The 22528-nt window shown below is 42.2% G+C and overlaps 1 protein-coding gene across 3 annotated transcripts in view; it reads left to right on the top strand.

Moving 5' to 3' along the window:
* Nucleotides 1–18901, top strand: part of eml3 (EMAP like 3) — a 42144-nt gene extending 23243 nt beyond the window's left edge. For 2 of the 3 annotated variants that reach the window (XM_011487785.4, XM_078936599.1), the window contains exons 4-24: nt 710–1210; nt 2542–2652; nt 2779–2807; nt 4048–4083; nt 4749–4869; nt 5065–5214; nt 6033–6102; nt 6251–6361; nt 7413–7508; nt 8369–8503; nt 11145–11283; nt 13234–13385; nt 13500–13625; nt 14521–14652; nt 14773–14840; nt 15247–15335; nt 15491–15588; nt 16382–16469; nt 17669–17767; nt 17864–17994; nt 18165–18901. In XM_011487785.4, coding sequence (XP_011486087.3) covers nt 710–1210; nt 2542–2652; nt 2779–2807; nt 4048–4083; nt 4749–4869; nt 5065–5214; nt 6033–6102; nt 6251–6361; nt 7413–7508; nt 8369–8503; nt 11145–11283; nt 13234–13385; nt 13500–13625; nt 14521–14652; nt 14773–14840; nt 15247–15335; nt 15491–15588; nt 16382–16469; nt 17669–17767; nt 17864–17994; nt 18165–18371 — 2689 coding nt within the window. In that variant the 3' untranslated portion in view covers nt 18372–18901. The remainder of the gene's footprint in view (nt 1–709; nt 1211–2541; nt 2653–2778; nt 2808–4047; nt 4084–4748; nt 4870–5064; nt 5215–6032; nt 6103–6250; nt 6362–7412; nt 7509–8368; nt 8504–11144; nt 11284–13233; nt 13386–13499; nt 13626–14520; nt 14653–14772; nt 14841–15246; nt 15336–15490; nt 15589–16381; nt 16470–17668; nt 17768–17863; nt 17995–18164) is intronic. The other variant, XM_023965858.2, reaches the window with a different exon arrangement.
* The last annotated feature ends 3627 nt before the right edge of the window (nt 18902–22528 follow it).

Genomic DNA, 22528 nt, shown 5'->3' with positions numbered 1-22528 from the left:
AAATATTTCTGAAATAGGATGGTTCTTTAGAGGGCCAAAGGTCATTTTTGATGATTTATACGGAGGTACTTTACTCTGAAATGCTAATGAAAAGCAGGATAAAGACCCTGTAAGGCTGTTCTGAAGGCCGTGGTGTTCTCCACATCACATTTTTTTAATCAGTGTGACTGATTTGAAATCTAGATTTTGTGATATAAATGAGAATCTGCATTTATATAAAAAAACTTTAAACAATTCCTTCATTCGTGGAGGAACATTCCTGAACGTCCTAAAGCTCAGACAATCACCTAAACAACCATATGGACGGTTCGCCAAAGCAGTGTGGGCCTTTGACCCGGTCCTGGTTCTGATAAACCCCATTAAATGTGTTCAGTAAAAAAAAAAATATGGATGTTTGTTTGCAGGTAGACACAAGTTAAAGTCCCTCTAGCTGTCACACAGCTTGATCTTTTTCTAGTTTAATTCTTTCCAGTGAGCTTTCGTCTTCTAAATCTACTGCATCATTTAATTGTGTCATTTATAATAATAAATAGCTGATTCCCATAACTTATAGCTCTATTATATAGTTTAATGTTTGAAGGAGTCACAGAGAGGATCTGTAGAGGCTGCTGCTTCATTTTGCTGCTCCTCTTCTGGTTGGGTTCATGTGTGGATTTCATGCTAACGTGCCATCGGTTTGCATTCTTTCCAACCTTTCAAACATCTCCAGCCAACCGTCACACAACATTGTGAACAGTGCTAACGGCCACACAGGAAGTCCAGCAGCAGCGGAGCTTCAGAGCAGACCAGCTTCCAGGGACCAGTCCACTCAGACGGAACCCACTCCGTCAGCGCTAGAACCCGACCAGAACACGCTCCCGCCGAACGACAAGAGCCTAGATCCGGAGGGCGGCTGTCTCTGTGACCAAACGCTGCCCAACGAGAGCAGGGCCAAGCTTGTTCGTGTCCCTGGTCTGGAGGATGAGGAAGAGGATGATGAGGACCAACAGGATGACGGAGGAGAGCAGGAAAAGGAACTCAGCTTGACGTCATCGATGGAGGAGAGCGTCCAGTCGGATCTGGTCCGAGGCCTGCAGAGGGAGGACTCGCATGACGGGAGCTGTTCCTCAGAGGAGCCAGGCTCCTCCTCAGCCTCACTGTCAAGCTCCACCCAAAACCTCAGCTCCCGCTCCGGGCCGCTGTCCACCATCCAGGAGGGGGAGAAGACCCTGTGCGTGACCTTTGCCCGAATGCTCGCTAACCAAAAGAATCTTTTTTCTGGTTGCATGGCTTTGAAGGAACCAATCATCTTCTGAACTGCTCTGCAAAACCCTGTTGTGCCTCCTCAGAAAAACCAACGGAGACAGTCGGTTGTTGTTTTTCCTTTTCTGTCTAATGGATTCTTTCGTAACACGTCCAGAATCTGTTTGAGTCGACACAGAAAGCATAGGAAACATTGAGATCGTCCTCCCAGACGTTCCCTCGTACCTCCTGGACCTGCAGTCCACCGGGATCCTCCTCACAACTGGGTTTTGCAGACGTTTCTGGTGCATGTTCTCTCTGATCTGGCTGTTCTGTAGCTCTCCTGCATGAAATGAAATCTTCTTTTCTGAGCGGAAGCTGCTGCTTCAGCTCACTCTTACTATTCCTGCAGGACGCTATTGGATAAATACCTGGATGAATAGGTAGGATGCCTGGAGAATGTTGGATGCTCCACGAGATTTCTTTTTTTTTCTACAAGTTTTTTTTATTGTCAGTTTAAACGTATTTATAAAGCGAGAGTTCACAACTGCAGCAGTGAAGTGAACAAACACAAATTCCCAAAACCTTCTGTTTTATAACCACAACCATTAGAAAGAAAAACATCTGCTGATGAAACCGATAAGTTAGTAAAGCCAGGAGGAAAAAACGAGCCGACAGAGGACAGGTGTAGAGCAGAACAGCTGAGTCCATCCTAAACCACAGCAATTCAGGTGTTTCTCTAACTCTGAGAGGGTCCAAGCAGGTAAAGGAAGTGGGAGGAGCCTATCTGCAGAACAATTATCAAATTAAATCTGAAAAAAGTTTAAGTTTCATCTCACTCCAGAGGACAAACTTGAACAAAGAGCAAAGATTCATTTACAGTCCAAATAATGGAGACTTTAGTATATTAGTGATTGATCGGGGGGCTGGGGGGGGGTCTTCCACCATACGCCTAGTTTCTGTTGCATTGCGAGGGAAGTGATGGAAAGAATGGACGTAATTTAACCCAACAGTATTTTTGAACAATAAGGAAGAAAAAAGAGAATAAACAAAGCAAGGTCTGAGAAAAGGAGTTTGATTTCTGAGTAAAGATGTCAACAACAGCATCAAAGATGGCTTTTCCTGCATGGGGGGTGTTTGATGTCTAACTTGTGCAAGAACTTTTTCATCTTTCCTAATCAGGTTCCCAAACACAATCCTAATCGTTTCTCTGCAGGCATGATTTTGTCTTCCATCTTCTTCTTTGTGTGTCTAAAAATCTCCTTTTTCTGAGGACATTCTTCTGCTGAAAGCTGAGCCTTGCATCTTGTGGTGTCGTAGGGTTCGTAGGAACAGCGAAAAGCTATCGAATGCGGACAGGCAAAGGAAGCGTCTGGACAAGAAGGCAGCATCTTCGGCAAACCTCCTGACCCGCTCCCCCAGTCTGGAGAAGTGAGTCATGCTTTATTGATTGTGTAACCATCTTTTGGAGACCTGCTGCCAGGCTGGAAGCATCACAGGAGCGATGGATCAGTGCATGAAGGCAATGAGGCAAACAGTTGTTTTCTGTCTCTACAGTCGGGCCAAAGAGCTGATCTCCAATGCAGGTGAGGAAACGGAGCTTTGAACACAGTAAAAACTCAGCAGAAGCATTAAACCGAAGCAGAATATGTAGCCACGAGCGGGGGGGGGGGGGGGTCTCCCTGTGCCTGTCCCCAGCCTGGATAAAATTGTGCCAGGAAAGGCATCTGCTGTAAAAATCTCTCTACGGATCGGTGAAAGCTGATTCGCTGTGGCAACCGTGACGGGATGGAGAAGAACGTAGAAAGTTCTGGTTCTGACTGAATACATCCTAACGAGGTTCTTTACATGGAAATGCACGTCTATGTTCTGAAACCTTCCTTCTGCCGTTGCCTTTTGCTCAAACACACAAAGACTGAAAACACATTGACGCCTGAACTTCAGTAAGCGGCGTTCAGGTCTGAACATCTGTTCCATGAAAACTCTCTGTGTGGGTGGAAACGTGGGGCTGCAGATTTAACGTGGGATTAAAAAAAGGAGTGTGGCGTCCATCCCATTATTCTGGATTTTTCACGCAGCATAAATTAAACGGTCACGTTTGATTGTCTTTGTTGAAACTTTTAAAAAAACTAAGTGTAATGATTTATTATTGAAAAACACGTAACTCTTTTCTTGCTAAATTTAAAGCTTTTAAAGTATTATTTTCCACATTTATCCTTGTAACTTGGTCAGTTTTTTTTTCATTACTGTACATCTTTATTCTGGTAAATGTTTAACATTTCCCTATTATTTTATGAGTATTTTCTTTTAAAATGTTGACTTTTTTATGATTGTATGGTTTTATTCTCTGAAAATGTTGACAATTTTACAATTTTACTCTCTTAAAACTTTGACAATTTATTCTTGTAAAATTATGGCTTTTTTCTTAAAATTTTATGATTTAAATGTCATGAAATTTTGACAATTTTACTCTTGTAAAATGTTTCTCTAATTTTTTGTTAAATATATTCTGTTTTTTTCCTTTTATGGTGGCCCTAGGGGCCACATCCGCTAAGGGCCAATCTCTTTTAGACCGTCTCCACTGGAATGTGGCAGAGTGCTGATGAATTGTGATGTCACAGGTTCCATTCGAACCAGGCAATGGTTTTAAACATTTAACTCGGTTTAACCTTTTCCTTTTTTAAACGCATCACTGCTTGTTTTAAAATGGAGAGCAGAACAGCTGCTATAGAAACAGACTGGAAAGGCTGTAATGTTTACATTTACAAAAGTCCTGCAGTTCCTATATTCCTCTTTGTTCATTTGTTGGGACTTTTTTTCACACAGGATCACCCGGCTCAAGAAGAGGAACTTACAGCCAAGGTACGCCTCCAAATCCATGCTCTGCAGGTTCAACTACAGGAACATTTTTGACCTTTTCACCTCATTCTTGCTAAAGCCTTTTGTTCTTGGAGTTGAAATATTGTTTTGTCCTCCAAAGCCCAATTTTCGTTCATAATTAAATGGCCAGTGCCAGCAATGGGTTGGTTGCTTTAAAACAGAACTAAATCATATATAATCTTCTGATGTAACTTCTTTAGGGTTTCGTCTCTTTAGAGGGAGGTGTCTCCATCTCTTCCTGAATTCTGGATCATCTTCTGTCACATCCGCCTCTCTCTTTCTTTGTCATTTTATCCATGAACTTCCTTTTTTAAAGTCCTTCTTTTTTCTCCTGCCTGGTAGCTTCATTATCAGGATTTCTGGCTGCTTCTTCCAGATTATTTGACCTGTGTTTTGTCCTGCTAGTATTCTCAGTCCTAATTTCCTGATACTTGTTGTCTTTGGTTCTAATGAGCAGACATTTCTAATCATCAGTCTAAAAAAAACAGGAACCGTCGTTATGGAGACGTTTCTCCTTTAAAGAATGTAAACCTTTGCAGAAGGCTGTAAGCAGTGTGGAGTGGGAGGGTTGATGGTGCACCATGTGTGCACGGTGTGTGCACCATGTGTGCACGTGAAGCTCTGCTACTTTCTCATCTGCATTACAGGACAGTCAATCAAAATGTTCATCCGCGGCCGACCCATCACCATGTACGTCCCCTCCAACATTCAGAACTATGACGACCTGAAGATGGAGCTTCCTTTGGAGCGGCTGGAGTTGGACTGGGTGTATCCTTCCAGATGGGGAAAGCGGTCCTCTTCAGGGTTTTATCTTCGTCTGACTGCACCAGAGGAAAGTTGCTAGTTTCCTGATTGGGTTGTAAATCTCTCTGTGATCCTGGCAACACGTCTTGAGTGACACATGATGTCATGAGATCCTGTTTTACTAGAACCCTTTCAGTTCCCTTAACTGTTGGACCTCAGCTATGGCTACCGTGGACGTGACGGCCGGGCCAACCTGTACTTCCTCCCCACAGGCGAGGCCGTCTACTTTATCGCCTGTGTTATTGTGCTTTACCACATCAAAGACAGCACGCAAAGACACTATCGAAAGCACACGGATTGTGTTCGCAGGTACGCATGCAGAGATTTTCCATCAGTTCTTTCCCATTTTGGGTTTTGACTCAACCAGGATGTTATCGGCCAGTCCAGAGGCCGTCCTTTAGGAAGAACTTGCTTCGTTCTGCTCAGTATCATTTTGACCGAATAGTGAACCAATATATGTTTAACGTAAACAGATTTTTATCTGTTGTTCTGTTGAATAAAGTTGTTTTTATTTGCAAAAGTGCAAAAACTTAGTTTAAAAAGCAGCAGAAAAGTTGTTTCATATACAAAGGCAAGTGTTAACTGGAGATCAGGGGATCCAAACATTTGGCCAGATATGGAAATGTGTGACGACCAACCGGTTTTCATTATTTGAACTATTTTATTAACAATTCAAATGAACTGTTTAATGACTGATTGACAGACAGACAGACCGCTGAAATGGTCGCTGAATACGGTCGCTAAGGGAGGGGTGGGTCAAATGCAGCCAGCGGGCCAGACTTTGGACATGCCTGCTGTCCAAAATCCGTACAAATGATTACCGTGCAAGAAAGTACGGTAATCATTTTTCCTTTTGTCTATTTGTCATATGCTTAGTTATTCCGACTGGTGTGTGTGTTTTTCTTGTACGATGGTTCTTTTACACACGCGTGTTTTTAAACGTTCTGTGCAATAGTCAATTCTGATTGACCAGTGTACTGCTTCAAGGAAGTTTTAAAAAAACTACATTAACAATTTTTCACCTTACATGAAGGTTTACTAGACTATGCCCCCCCTCCCCCCATTGGAGGTCACCTCGGTCACGCCTGTTAAAACCTTCTAAACATGTAAGTCCTTTTTTTCTGCAGTCTGGCCCTCCATCCTGACAAAGTGCGGGTGGCATCTGGTCAGACGGCGGGCGTGGACAAAGACGGGAAGGTGACTGCCGCCGCAGAAAGACATAAACCCCAAAGGGTTTCTATGTAAAATCTACACAAACATTAGCCTAAAAATACACAAACCATCAAATGTTGTACTGCATTGTCTTCTGCAGCCATATCATGAGTTTGTGTTTGCTGTGTTTTAGCCTCTGCAGTCGTGTGTTCACATCTGGGACTCCAACACTCTGGTCACACTGCAGCAGATCGGCCTGGGAACCTTCCAGAGAGGAGTGGGATCGTTGGCGTTCTCCTCTGCTGTCAGTTGATTCCATTTTCCCAAACACAATTATCACCTGCAGCTTGTCTGGTGGTGGGAACAGCAGTCTGTATGTAGACTGAGGTCTAGCCTGGACCTCAACCCTGTGACATGCGGCCCAAACAGCTCCCCAATCTTGGAGGGGTCCTGAACAGATGCCTAAGCCACATCTGTTGACCCCTTGTGATGGGGAGCATCAGTGACACTTCTCTGAGCTCCCCCAGGGTGAGCGGCTTCGTCCCCCCATCCAAGACTCAAGGAGTCTTTTCTATTGGTCACGACCCAAAGCTCATGATCATAGTTCAGTATAGAAACACGAATCTACAAGTAAGTCCAGAGCTTTTCCTTTAATCCCTCCGGCCGCTGCACCTATCCTCCGGTTCAGTTCAGTCTTTCACTCGCTCATGAGCAAGAGTCCATTTGGACCTGTCCCCAGCCCCCATTACTACCTGCACTCTCACAAGACGTTTGAGTCCACCAAGTCTGTCCAGCCTTCTCCTACGTCATTGAATCCCATTTGGAGCTCTGCCCTGATCGCCCCTCAAGTGTCCAAGATCAAATGACACAACGACAAGTCGATCAATAACCTTCTGCCTGAGGCTTCCCGGGGCCATCTGGACCCATGATGGCTACATTTGGCCTCCACGGATTGGGATGCCAAGGCATCCAACCGCCACAGCACCATTTTTCCAATGGGTCCTACATCTAGCTGGGTCTGACTGGCAGGAGCTTCAGCCACCGGACCCATTTTACCCATTCATAATTAGTGTTTTCTGATTTGTGGTTAGAAGATTATCAATCAATCAATCAATCAATCCATCACTTAACCAATCAAGCAAGCAAGCAATATTGCTGTAGCACTTTCTTGGAAACACCAAGTGCTAAACACCAAAAATAACTAAGATAAAACAAGCAAAATATAACAGCCAGATAAGGAACATTCTAAAAATGCTTAAACTGTAAGGGGAGCAGAAATGTCTCCATTTGTTTTTGTTCAGGAAGGCCAAACACAGAGAAAGAGTCTCTCTGAAATGTGTTCTGACTGTTTTCAGGATTCCGGTGGGTTCTTATGTGTGATTGATGACTCCACCGAGCACATGCTCTCAGTATGGGACTGTGCAAAGGAGACCAAGGTGGCAGAAATTAAGGTAAAAACTGCTGTGGAAAACAAATCCTCTCAACTGAAAAGCTGCTAGATCCAGAAGTCTACAAATGTGCTGTTGCATGTGTGTGCGTGTTTATAAAAGTAGTAGGTTTTCTGCGCTACAAAAACGGTTTAAGCCAAGTTGCAAGTCTCGTACACGATGACAGAAAATACTGCAAACCGCTAGTTTGGGGCAGGAAAGCATTCACTGTCTTAGAAACGGTAGCCACAAAGTGGACCACAACCAGGGGAGGAGCAATGAAAAGCATCTGTGCTTCATCTTGAGGAGGAAACCAACAAAGAACGTTACTTCACGGACATTTCTACCCTTTAAAGATGTCAGGCAAGCGCCATTCCCATCCTGAGTGACGAGGTGGGAGGGGTGCAGCAGACCACAGAACCCGCCGGTCCCACAATTCTGAGACGTTTGAAAGAAGAGGCTAAACTGCACGTCTTCAGAAAGTTCAGCTATGTGTCTTTCTATGACCCAGCGGTAGAGAGTTCAGGTTCATCTGTTGGTGCATCAGGGCGAGTGACTGAAGCTGAACGGACTGATAGCGGGTCTCTGTGCGCCAGATGACTTCAGTCTCCTGGAATGTGTTTGGAAAAGACGGAAGCAGTGAGCGGCACAATGCGACGCGTTGAAACTGCAACACTGCTGCCCACTGCAAAAACGCCAACTCGGTAAAACCGACCACAGAAACGTAACCGAGAGTGCGTGATGTAAAGACCGACATCATAGGCCAGAGGTCAAACGAATGAGATTGAGGGGTCTTTTGTCGGAAAGCACACCAGACTAATTCAGCGTTCTGCATCCACACTCCAGTGTTTTTGCTGAAGCGCTCCGTCCTGTTGCCTCTGCAGAGCACCAACGAGGCCGTGTTCGCTGTCGAATTCAACCCCAGCGACAGCAACAACATCATCACCTGTGGGAAATCACACGTGTATTTCTGGACACTCAGTGGGGGACAGTTCACCAAGAAACAGGGCATCTTTGGGGTAAGATCAGCTGACGTTCACTTCCACCTTTTTCCTTCTTTCAGACAGCTTCAATAAGGCTTTTTTAAGACTTTTTTCACATTTTGCAATAATGAGTGTTTTGTCAATGTGAAGAAATGATAGGATCAACCTTTTCTGGGAGAAAAGTGAAGTAAAACCTCAAAAGATCCTATTGGATGCTTTCCCTAAGCCGATCAGAGTAAACTATATCCATATATATGATCATGTATGACCTTTGACACACTGCAGAATTATTTATTTTAAGCAGAATACTCAGAAATGCATGAATGGACCAAAAGACCTCTTTGGGTTTATTTATAGTGAGGAATGAACATTGTAATTCACCTAAAAGCTCAAAAACATGAATTTTGCACGATAAAGGCCCTTTAGAAAAAAGGCACAGCTTTGTATGTCAGGTATCTTCAGGTCCGTCTGTGGAGATCAGGTTAACTGGAAGACCGTCCCGGATGTCTTCAGGTTTGAGTATTTTAGTCATATAGAGAATTTTCCCTCCTGGATGACATCACTCTGGCCTATTGCCGTAAATAAACACACATAGAAATGCTCAGGCATTGAAAATCACTAGTCTGTTGCAACTTAGAAAAATCCTGGTACTGACTGCAGTTATGACGGCATTTTCACTCACATTTTCTTTTATTTAAAATGTAAACATCACCAAATGTATGTCCAGAAATCACACTCTTGCACTGCACAAAGTTTACTTTGAGTATTTTGGTGTTTGTCTTGATTTGAGTAACATTCAGACAGTGGACTTGCATTAAAGTAAAATACTTGATCTTTTAGTTTATCTCCTTCTTTAACTCCTTTTATCGTTTCTTTTAACGGCTTCAGCTTCTTAGTTTATGAAGGTTTTACTGTCTTCAAGCTCCTCCTTGATAGTATAGACCAGGGGTCGGCAACCATGGCTTCGGAGCCACATGTGGCTCTTTCATCCATCTGTTGTGGCTCCCTGTGACTTTGGAAAATAATGAGTATTTTATAATAATTAAATTTTATTTTAGTTTTTTCATTTTTCATGGCATTTCAAAGGCGCTGCTGGCTCCGCACGAAGCGAGTGCCACGTAAAAAACAGCTTCGTAATGAGCTCGTATTTATCGGGCGAGACCTGCAGAGCTGATAGCAGGAGGAGACACGCGGGGCGGCTTCAATAAACACTCCGATCTTCTGCCGGGATCTTGACATGCCGTGGGGCAGAGACTGATGACAGACTGAGAGTTCCCGCCAGCGTTGCCAGATAGAGTCACAGTTTTCCAGCCAAAAATTCATCTGAAAACCGCCAGACCCAGCCAAAAACCCCCCAACATAACTTTTGTTGATGTTTTTTTTTTCGTACTGGACTGATTTAGCAAAATAAAAGATTTTTCTAAATAAAAGATAGTTCAGACTAATAATAAAATGTGTACAATATTGAATATTTCTTCAGCGGGCCGCCTTCTTCCATTCATTTGCTTAACCCGCTCTATCCTGCGTCCGGCTCTTTCATCCTTGTGCTGCGCTGGAGCGCCCCGACTATCGTGTTTTGCGCTCTCTGTGTAGGACACACTGAGGAGCGCGGGGGAAACCAACTCTCAGCTGCAGAGGATGTGAACAGGTGAACAGGTAGAGAGGAAAAGCAGGTGGAGAGGCGGGGGAGGGGCTTTGGCTTCAAACTCTGTCAGAGAGATGCAAACACGGCGTCAGATTGAGACGCAGCTTTCACTGCGGGAGTTGAAGCAGAGACTTTCTCTTGGATGATTTTATGAACTCAAACATGGAAACATGATTACCAAGTAGAACTCTTCAAAATAATAAACCTGATCTCTCCACATTCTCCGTGTCTACCATGAATTGACAAACACATCGCTCCATGCAGCGATCAGACCAGAACCAGTAGCTCCTCCCACACGCGGTATCATCCTTTAAAGAACATAATGTGCATTTGCAGCGACGTATGCTTCAGACGATGTCCGATTGGGCAATCTACATGTCAATCAAGTCCCGTACTTCTCAGTGAGGACTTTGGTGGATTTTAAAGAAGTACTTTTTTTTTTAATCTTTTCTGGCCCGCGATCTACACTCACGTCATTGAAGATCGACGTAATGAGCACCCTTGATATAATATATACATGCGTAATATATATAATGATGTCAAAACGGGTTGTGGCTCCGGGTGCTTTCTTTTTTATTAGGGGCGGTCCCAAATGGCTCTTTGAGTAAAAAAGGTTGCCGACCCCTGGTATCCTGGTATAGACAGTACAGATGTGTTTTTTTTTAAAAGCTAAATGCAGATTTTGCAGCTTATAAACAGAGTTTCCAAAAACGTGTTCTCTTGTGAGAGAAGAAAAGACAGTTCAAAGAGAGTAATAGTTTTTATTTTGAGCATTTGCAGTGTGGGTCTTAGTTTTCTGGAAAACCCGTCTTAAGTTACACTTTTACTTTTTCCTGCTCATACAAACAGAAAGTCTACTTTTGCACGGATTGGCTGGACTTGTATTTAGGGGGGGCCCATCCATGCTCACTTCCTGGTTTTGGTAGTAAAGTGTCCAAAACCTGTGCAGCAGGTGCATTGTGGGAGTGGCTGCAGGTGCCCCCTCAGAGTCAGGGTTCTAGCTTTGTAAAAGGATTATTTTTGTTGTTTTAGAAATACAAGAAGCCTAAGTTCATCCAGTGCTTTGCCTTTGGCCTCACCGGAGACGTTCTGACCGGAGACTCGGAGGGGAACATCCTCACCTGGGGAAAGTCAGCGGCTGATGTGAAAACTCTGGGTAAAGGAGCAAAAGGTCAGTGAGTCTGTTCAGTCCCATGGAGCACGCTCTGCAGTGAGGACCGCTGCATCGGGACACGTTTCTGTTTGAAACCACTGAGTTCAAAGACTCTGGGGGTTTTTAATGGTTTATTTCAAGCAATAAAAGCCAGAATAATGCACAAAACAATCCAATCAGCAGTTATACATTCGTACAAAGACGTATCAAACCTAGTTAGACATTAAATCAAAGATTGCTTGAAAGGGAGTGGAAGGAAGCAAACTCATATAATCCTGTTCTACCGTAACCATTTTTATTATATGATCTATAATTATCCGGTTCATAACTTTTAGCAGATATCCATGCCTTACCAACACAGTTTCAGGTCATTAAGAAGACTTAAGTATCAATAAATCACATGACAAAGATGAATGACTTAATTATCATGTAAATCAGCATAGCACATGCAGATCGGCTCTCTGAAACAGTGTTTCTCAACCTTTTTTGAGCCACGGCACACTTTAACCTTGACAAAAATCCCGCGGCACACCAGCATCCAAAACTTATAAAAAAGGAGAAACACATAGTTTGTATTGATCTACAGCCCCTCCATGATCTCACATGCATTTTTGTGATAATTGTGGCAGAAAAAGTTGGAAGTTGCAGCTGTTTTTTTCTAAAAGATGCAATAAAAGTGAAGTTAGAAGATTTAAAAACTGTTTGATGTGTTCGTTGTGGTTTCAAGACGTTGAAGAAGTAAGACTGATTGTAGTGCAGAGACGCTGTCACTTTAACCCAATGCATCATGGGAGATGTAGTGCAAACAGCCGCTGAATGCAGCTTCATTGTTTTGTTCGCTTGTTCCACGGTCTGACACCGGATTCTGTGGAAACCTACACCACTAAAGACTAGCTTTAGCTGGTATTTTTGTTGGAACTGAGAGACTTTATGAGCAGAATCAAAACAAGGAAGTGAAGACTTTAACCACTTCTGATTGGTCAGACTGATGACGTGTGATTAAGCCTCCAAGAATGATTGGTGGAGACAGTTGAAGGGGCGGGACTTTTCCTAAAACAGTTATAGCTGCAGCTAAATCGTGGTACCGTCATTCTTATCAAAATGTCTTGAATAGAATCAAATAAACACAAAAAAAGTATTTTATGATCTTTCATATTCCTAACTACTCAGTGTTTTATCAGGGCCTGTTTGGATGAACACAGAGCTGAAATCCTGGAGATGGAAAATGTTTTTAGATCAGTGAATGAGGGCAATTTCCCACAGCACACCGGTTGAAAAACACTGATCTAAAATATGTGCAGGAAAATCCTGACTATGATTGAAAATAACACTATATCAGAAAAAACAGAGATAGCACTGTTTCAGAAATCTTCATAGTATATGCAGATCAAGTATCAAAAATATCTGCAGATTCTTTTTTTCTTAGAACAGTCATGGTTTGTTTCACATCAGAAATGACGCCAACTCACCACTAATATTGTTTTCATTCAAAACATGAAGGTTTAAAAAAGGATTTTAGCTTTGAAACTTTTGTTATAAGACAAACACAACTAGAAGTATGACACATTAATGTGAAACGCCTGGGGATACATTCTTGGAATATTTTTATAGAGTTTACTAGAGATGGTAAATGGTGTATACTTATATAGCGCCTTTATTCCTACAAGGACAAAGCGCTTTACAGTCACAGACCCATTCACCCAGTCACACACAGACGGGTCTTTTTATTTTAAGATACATTTTTCACATTCTTTTGACTTTTTCTTTGCCTTTTTTTAGATTTTCTATATTTTACTTTTATTGATACATTTTAGATCTTTGACATAAAACATACAGTTTGAGCTCAGTTTCACTCTGAACTGTTAAAAACTGTTTTAAAGGTAAAGTATTGGAGCAAATCGTAAAGACGTAAAAAAAAAAAAGAAGACCACAAATGATAAATGTCGCAAAACTCTTTTTTTTTAACAGAGACTTATCAGATAATGCGTCAGACCAGAGCCCATGAAGGGAGTGTGTTCACCCTCTGCACCCTGCAGGATGGTGCCTTGCTCAGTGGAGGGGGAAAGGACCGTAAGATCATCCGCTGGAGCGCCGATCTGGCTCCAGAGAGAGAGTGTGAGGTGAATCACGATGTTCGGCCTGTTTCTGTCTGTCTGTCGCCTCTGCTGTGCAGACAGCTGGGCCATACAATGTCCACATAGAGAGAAAATACTTTGGTTTATTGGGTTACCCAGATTCCAGAGAAGTTTGGGACGGTCCGCACCATTGCCGCCATGGACGAGGAGGAGCTGCTGGTTGGTACCACGCGAAACGCCATTCTGAGAGGAACCTTCTCTGATGGGTTTTTGGCGATTGTACAGGTAAAACGATGCACTCAATACTCTAAAATTGTCGTCGTCGCCTGCTGTCCGAAATTCTGAGCCTAAACATCGACTAATCGGTAGCAACAGAGGTGGTCTGTAAAGTCTGATTTAATCAACAGAGATTATCTAAAGTATGTTGTGTGAATCATTTCCAGTTGAATGCACAGGATATCGTTTGCCTTTATTTCAAATGTCTAATCCAAACCTGGAGCCACCTGGTGGCTGAATATAAGCATTATCCTGCTGCTCATGGAAAGCATTTTATGACTATGTGGTAATGTGTACAAATACTCAAAAGACATGTGCTACGGTAAAAATCTACCATAAACAAGTCCTTCGTCCGTCGTGTTCTCTAACCTGTGAGTGGGGGTAACTGTCACTGATCTGCCCCTTCCACTGACAGGACATGTCCGTGCTGAGGGTAAAAACCACCATCAGCTTTGATGTTCCTGAGCGTGTACCTTTGTAAAAAGTAAAGTCAGAGTATTTTCCTTTGCTATGGTAAAGCATGAGCAGAATACTAATGTAATGAGTATCGGTGCTTTAGCTGTCGAGGTGTAAAGAGTCAGTGATGATGTGTTCGTGATCACGCGGTCATATTTGGATCAACTGTCCTACAAACTGACAGTAGTCCTGCTGACTGACTGATGCAGAGGTTTCTAAAGGTACTGCTTGGTACTTCTGTGGTACTACAAACCACTGACCTCTTTGTGTGTGTCTGTGTGTGTGTGTTGTGTTCATGTCCCTGTGTTCATTCCTCTGTGTGTGTGTGTGTGTGTGTGTGTGTATATTCATCCCTGTTTGTGTGTGTATTCATTCCTGTGTGTGTGTGTGTGTGTGTATTCATCCCTGTGTGTGTGTGTGTGTATTCATCCCTGTGTGTGTGTGTCAGGGTCACGTGGATGAGATGTGGGGGCTGGCGTCCCACCCGTCTCAGAGCCTCTTCCTCACCTGCGGCCACGACCGGCAGGTGTGTTTGTGGGAGGCAGAGGAGCACAGACTGAGCTGGAGCGTCTCTCTGGAGGTGAGGCTCACCCATCCCAACCTCTGCTCCCATCCATCTAGCATTTGTGATCAAACAACGGTGTACATGTCGTCTCCTCCTTATATTCACATTGAAGTAACTCCTATGCGTCTCCTGCAGGAGTACGGCCTGTGCGCGGATTTCTGCCCCAACGGATCGACCGTCTCAGTCGGCCTCAACACGGGAAGGTAGTTCTGCCAACAGAACAGCACTAAAGACAAGTGGATGGAAATGTTTGCATAATTTTCTGTGAAAAACCCAGAATAGCTGGGATTTGATCAAAACTCTGCAGAATTTTCAGTCTGTAAAGGGAGTTTCCTAAAACTTACAAACACTACAGAAACATTGACTTCAGTGAGAGATCTTCTCGATATTCATGTTGTATTTCTGGTTTATTTTCTGTTTAAGTGGTCCATGTTTTTCTTTTCTTTTGTCTAAAAACCAGTGTTTGTGCTTTCTTTAACGATCTTAGGATTGCTATAGTTTGTATAAATGTTTGCCGGGAACACTGGACAGACTGTAGTTCTGTTTTTCTTGTCAGTCTTCCCTTTGCTTCTTCTCTGAATGATCTTTTTGGATGTTCTCGTCAAACAGGTGGGTGGTCCTCGACCTGTTGACCCAGGAGGTGATTTCTGAATCTGTTGATGGCAACGAACAGCTGTCTGTCATGAGATATTCCCCCGGTCAGACATCTGCATTTCTTCTGACTGTAGAAATACCACTAGTTATATGAATGCCTATCACGTTTTTTAAATTATACATCGTTTAAACTGCAGCTCCTAATCTGTGAAGCATTTGAACATGGGGGTGTAATCAGGACTTAAATCCTTTTTTTCAGATGGAAACTTTTTAGCTGTTGGATCCCATGACAATTTCATCTACATCTACAACGTGACAGAGAAAGGGCGCCGCTACACTCGCTTCGGGAAGTGTAATGTGAGTCACGTTTTATACATTTTTTTATGATCTTTTTCTCTTTACAAAAAAACAAACATTGTAAACAAACTTCAACCATCTTTATCTTGAGTGCTAGCTGCACAGATGAACAAGGCTATCGTCACGTCTCCTCAGAGGTCCAGGCTGCACACGTTTCCATCAGGAAGCTTTTATTGATGCTTTGTAATGCATTAAGTAAGGTTAAACAACAAACATTAGTGTATTGATAACTAATAAATCAGGTAAAACACTCAGTGATGCTAAGTAATGCATAAAAGCGTCTGTTTATATGTTATTTGATAGTTAAATAATACTTAATTATGCATTAACTAACATTAATAAACAGTACCTTATTTATAAGTGTTACCCAAAAAAAAATACTATAAATAAAAACGTAATCTTACCCCAGACTGAAAAGAGAATGATGCATAAATGGGTGTCAACAGAGTTGGCACCTGGAAATGATAAGATTCTTCAACTACTTTTAACCCCAAAGTCTATACACAGTGTGCATTCTAAAGCATTGGTGTCCAGTTAAAGATTGTCTAGAAGTTTATAAATCATTGTTGAATGGTCACAATATTGTCAATTTCATGGGCCAAGGATCACATGCTGTCATCATCACACTACGTCCCTATTGGTGGCATTTTGCCTCATGAAACTGTGTAAATCCTTCAATTTAAAGCTCCAAAAGGTTTAACAGACCGACTAAACGTCTGTCAACTGGAATAAAAATCCATGATATTTCTTTTAAAGAAGGGAATGTTTTGTCTTTTCGTGTCTCTCCAATCAGGGACACTCCAGCTTCATAACTCACCTGGATTGGTCCAAGGATGGGCGGTACATCATGTCTAACTCTGGTGACTACGAGATCCTGTACTGTAAGTGAAGACACTTAGAATGACTAAAACGAGTTCAAATTCAGCCACGGTTCATCACTGTTACACTCAGCAGCTCACATCTCCTTCTTCCTGTTCTGTTGTTTCGCCATCTGGGAACTTAATTGATTATTCATCATTAAATATAACAGTTTTTGAAGTCTCAGTTATCACCATAATTGCACCTAAAGATCAATATTTATACTTGTTAATATAGGCACAAAGAGGGCTTAGTACTCTGGAAATTTCTGTCCTTCAGTCAAAATGGGACGCTTACACTCATTTACATCGCGCTTCATTTTGCTGTATTATAACAAAGAGACACATGTAAGTAATAATGGCTGACAAAGTGTGCTTTATCAGAAATGAAACGCCTGAACTGTCCGACGTGAAGCGGAGCGTTAATTCAGATAATGCACACTTCAAAGGCCATTATCCCGCTTAAACCATGGTCACTTGCATAAGAAATAAATATTCAATCAGTTTTTAGTACTTTATTCTTGTTATTTTTTCGTTTTAGGTCGCTTTTTTCACATAAAGCAGACTATTTGTTATGTGGTGTGGCGCGTTGTCATGGTAACATGACAATGCGCCACTTAGCCGGCTATGCCTACACCGACCTCGACTGTAGCAGCAAAGGAAAGCGATCTTTATGCTGATGATTACGATGTGTTAAAGAAAGCATCAGTTCAGAGAGAAAGTTCTCCTCCCTTGTTTTTGTCCAGATGATGACGCTAAACGTTGTTTTAAAGAAGCCAGTGCAGTGAAACAGAACATTTAAGCTAGGTGAGCGGGTCTTTTTGTTTTTAGGTGTGCGGTTATAACTGTGTGTTATCACTTTTTAATGCAAACCCAGCAGCCAATCAGTATTGAGTATTCACTCGGACCGTGCTATAAAACATTGTTGTCCAGCCCTTTACCTGCCTCATCTGACAGGATACCAACTGTCTGGTTTCAGTTTTTCGTTGAAAATGTTTTGTGAAGCAGCAACAGATAACTAAACTAAATCCATCCTGGTTCTATGATCATCCCAGCTTCAGCCCCCTGCTGTGCACTGGTCAACTTAGCGTTGATTAGGTCAATGTTAGACCAATGACATGAAAATCTTTGCATTGTAATCTTTCACATTTCTTTCCTGAAGCAGTCATAAGTGTCACAGTCATATGTGTGATTACTCGTCAGATGAATGTATTTATCTACAGGGGACATCCCAGGAGGATGCAAACTGCTAAGGAACCGCTCTGAGAGCAAAGACAGAGAATGGGCGTCCTTCACTTGTGTCCTGGGCTTCCATGTTATGGGTGAGAGGGAGCAGCAGAACTTAGTCTCTACAGGTCTTCCGTGGAAATGGGATCATTTTGTGTTGAGCTGATGAGTCTGGCTTGTGGTGTTCACAGGCGTATGGTTGGAGGGCTCCGACGGCACAGACATCAATGCTTTGTGCCGCTCCCATAGTGAAAGGATCGTGGCTGTTGCTGATGACTTCTGCAAGGTCCACCTTTTCCAGTTCCCCTGTCCAAAGCTTAAGGTAACAAACAAATCCAACAGTCAACGTCTAAAAGCTTAGGTAGTTTATAAACATACATAAAGTCCATATTCACAAGTTTCTTAAGCATTAAAAGGGAAAAAAGCTCCCCTTCAGCAGCTTCCTGCTCTTGTATGCTCATTCAAAGTACTTTTCTGATATTCCTCTACCAGGCACCCAGCCACAAGTACGATGGCCATGGCAGCCACGTCACCAACGTGTGCTTCACCCACAATGACTCCCACCTGCTCTCCATGGGCGGAAAGGACACTTGCATCCTTCAGTGGAAGGTGGTAGGAGGAAACAGATGGGACAGCAAAGACAAGTTGGGATCTGCGTCGTCAACCTCCACCAGTTCTCTTGAACCTCCTGCAAGCTAGGTGGGCAGATGTTATCGACAGGACGGGAGCCGAGCCAGGGAGGAGCCAAGCTTTTGCTGCTCCACTGCTGTCAGTTTGACAAACAACAGAGATAATGAAATGACTGTTCTAACCGTTCATGCCTTTAACGTGCAAACCCTTGTGGAAATGATCCTTGCTGTAACAAGATGGGCTACTTTCTGTCAAGAACCATGAAGCGCTGTGATGTTTGCTATTGGCGGTCACCGCTGTCATTGTGACTGTTTTCTATCAATCTCGTTTTCTTAATTCCTTTAATTGTTGCCTAATGGCAAAACCCACTGTGCCTGAAAAAGTTCTTAAACCTTTTTTGATTCTTTACAGTGCGTTTGGTTGGCCTGTATTATTCTTTCAATAGACTGTGACACACTTTTTCCAATAAAACAAACAGTATTTTTGAACCAAACTGCACACACAATAATTCAAACTTTGGGACAGTTTCATACAAACATTAAGTATACTTGGTGAAATTGTTATGGTCAAGCTCTCAATAAATACATCAATCCAGAAAAGTTTGAGTTTTTTTGTGTGTTTGAAAGATTTTCTTTAAACAAGTGTGTATAAAAAGGTGGCTGATTAAAAGTTTTTTTTAGAGACTTAATGTTGAATAAAATAGAGAGTTCTGCAAAGAGTTCTGACCACTACTGTTGAAGGTCATCAGGTATTATCAAGTTTTTGGGTTGACATTTGAATTAATGTTAACGTTTATATTGAGGAAAAACCAAACTGACACTTTTTTATGACTTAACTTTTTCATTTTTAAGACAAAATTACAACATTCCACACAAGGACAAAATATACAGATAAGATGTAGTTCACTGTGGAAAGAAGAAGAAAAAAACAACAACCCCATAACATCCAAATAAACAAAAACAAAACAAACTAGCAAAACAAAAAAGACAAATAAATATCAAATCTGACCATTATCCCTTATACATACATAAATGGATACAACATTACATACCAGAGAATTGAGGTCATTTCTGGTTTCTTGAGCTGGAGATGTCATTGATCTGTGTGTTTAAAATAGTGAGACCATTTATCGTTGAAGTCATCCACTCTGTTCAGTAATCTATCTGATAACCTCTGTAGCGCTGCAAGTTGACCCAGAGAGGTCTGCCAGTGGGGAAGTGATGGAGCCAATTTGCCCTTCCATTCCTTCACTAACAGTTTTCTACCCAGCATTACCGTTGTTTGGATCCACTGTGAGAGAGGAGATGGTACACGACAGACTCCATAACGTCTGCTGTGGAAGGGAACGTCTTGACCAACCACTTTCTCCACCTCATTATGCGTGGATGACCATTACCTCTGAACTTTTGGGCATTCCCAGAACATGTGTAGAAGGATGCCTATAGCATCCTGACACTTCCAACAGGTAGATGTTTATGACACTCCCACCTCATGCAGCCTGCTGGGCGTCCAGTAAATTCTATGTAGGATCCTAAATTGAACCATTCTTGTTCGTAGTTCCCTTGACATTGTTTTACTATTTTTGGTTATCCCATTCCATTCTGCCTTGGTGAAGCAAAGATTCAAGTCAGTTTCAAGGTTGTCTTGAGAGATGATGTGTTGGTGTCATCATCCTTTATAACATCCTATAATAAGCTGCAGCTCCGTGTCCACGTCTAAATACAGCTTTGATGTCCTGTAAATTGCTGCAACTTTATGGGACCGCAGTGACGGAACCAGAAGTTGTTACTAACAAGTGTCGTAACTGCAGATAGCTCCAGAAATCTTGCCGAGGTAAGTTGAAATCCTGCCTTAGCTTTTCAAATGATTTGAGTGTTTTATTATCATTTAATGGATTAATTTAAGTTCTCCTTTCTGGAACCATGACTTCCACAGGACGGTTGTTTTGCCAATGTAGTTTGGGATTATGCCAGATACCTGCAGGCAGATTAAGTCCAAACTGACACTTTTAACCCTTGTGCTATCTTATGGGGTCCAGATGACCCCACCCTCACATTGACGTGTTCTCCCTACCATGACAAAGGTGGATAAAGGTGGAAAGATTTCATGTAATCCATGGACACCAGTGAAGATCACAAATCATTGAAGAAAAAAGGTTCAGAGCACTGTCTAGTGGGTCTAGATGACCCACTCCCAATGTTAAAATGCCTAGGATAGCACAAGGGTTACAGCATCAGAATACAACAGTAATATGTGACCTTGAGCCTTAATTTTAAAATGCTGCCGTGACATTATGATCAGTTTCTGGGGGGATAGTGAAACATCCTCTAAATCAACCTGTTAGTCGCCCTAAAAACGGAATCCTGCCATAAAACTTTGTGAGTGTTGTTCACTTTTTGGCATTTCCCTTCAGGGGTCGTCACAGAGAATTCGCGTTCACTGAGTGGCACAGGTGGTTTGACAGAGATTTTATTACACCAGATGCCCTTCCTGACACAACCCTGCATTTTATCTGGGCTGGGGACTGGCACAGGGAAACCCAGACTTGGTCCCCCTTGTGGCTACATATTTAGACAGTAGCATGAAGGGTCTTGGCCAAGGACTCAGACTGGATGAAGCTCATCGCGACCCCCTGAGAGTCAAACCCTGATTTCCCATGTGTCATTCTAGCACTTAATCAACTTAATCCCACTGAGTCACTATACCCAGGATTTATTTAAAATCAACAGACAGAAACCACACGTTATGCAAAGATAAACACGTCATTGTTTTATTGATTTGTCTCGAGAAATCAAGCACAAATTTGCTGCTTTGCCAAAACCTTAAACACAGCATACTACCACCTTAATCTTTAAATTGGTCAAAACTATTTCTATTCAACAAATTTTAATTCAGATTGAGATAACACAGCCCATGAACCCATGTACGCTTGTCAACTGAATCGGTTAGTTCAAAAGGGGCCCAAGTCCAAGAAGTTTGTTTTTCCAGGAAATGATTGTAATTGCATAGCTTAAAGGGAGGCTACACCAAATGATTCATACTTTACCCAGATTTAGCACCAGTTCATAGCTTACAAATGCTATAATATGAAGAACCTCACTTTTATCATTTCAGAGGACTAGCAAACTAAAGTCTCTGGACTTGGGCCCTTCTTGAATTAAACAGGGGCGCTGCCATATTGGATAACTAGTGCTGCCATCTATGGGATAAAGCTAAACCCATGCAAGAGATGCCTAAGTCCAGGAATTTAGCATTAATGCATTTTAAATGTCAAGCATAGTCAATACATTACAACAGACTTGGGACTTTTTTGCACATACTCAGATAGCTTTTCCCTTGAAGTACATAGAACATATAATATCTCTATTTTGAAAAATTGTGGACTTGGGCCCCTTTTGAACTAAACGATTCAAATGTCACCTCCTACCTCCTCACTCCCTGGTAATGTGAGGGTTACCTGGCATTTGTCACAGATATATGATATATAAGATAGAGTAAGGAGAAGGTCTTAGAAATATTTGAAGAGAATTTTCTGCAGGATTGATGGTGGGAAAGTGATGCCCTGGAGGGGTCTGTTAACCCTTGTGCTATCATAGGCACTTTAACGTTGGGAGTTGGGTCATCTAGACCCACTAGACAGTGCTCTGAACCTTTTTCTTCAATGATTTGTGATCTTCACTGGTGTCCATGGATTACATGAAATCTTTCCACCTTTATCCACCTTTGTCATGGTAGGGAGAACACGTCGATGGAAGGGTGGGGTCATCTGGACCCCATAGGATAGCACAAGGGTCATAGACACCCGACCATCCAAGAACTTTATCCATGACCAGGATCCACACTGGTGCTGTGAGTTTTGGGGTCAAGTATCAAATTGACATTCCTCAGCCTTATATGTCAGGCATTTATCAAGACTTCCTGGAGTTTATTTCAATGACATTTTTCCTATTTTTTGATTGGTACATCCATTTAAGTAGATATTTAAGATGTATATTTTACAAAAAAAAAGGTTGTCTGCTGACCAAAACCAGCCAATGATAAGGTTTACATGGTTATATGTGCCACAAATGTAATAACCAAGTTTGGCTCTTGAAACCCAAAAATACGTGCAAACAAAACAAATTTATTCTTGAAACTTAAAGAAATATGCAATCAAAACAGTCACACACAAACCTAATGCAGTCTATGAGTTGATTGAAAGAATTTCTGACCAACCAGCATCAACC

This window comes from Oryzias latipes, chromosome 18 (genome assembly GCF_053564925.1).
Source record: "Oryzias latipes strain Hd-rR chromosome 18, Olatipes_Hd-rR_3.1".
NCBI classification, from domain to species: Eukaryota; Metazoa; Chordata; class Actinopteri; order Beloniformes; family Adrianichthyidae; genus Oryzias; species Oryzias latipes.
The sequence above is the reverse complement of the archived record's forward strand: the minus strand, read 5'-3'. Positions and strand labels throughout refer to the sequence as shown.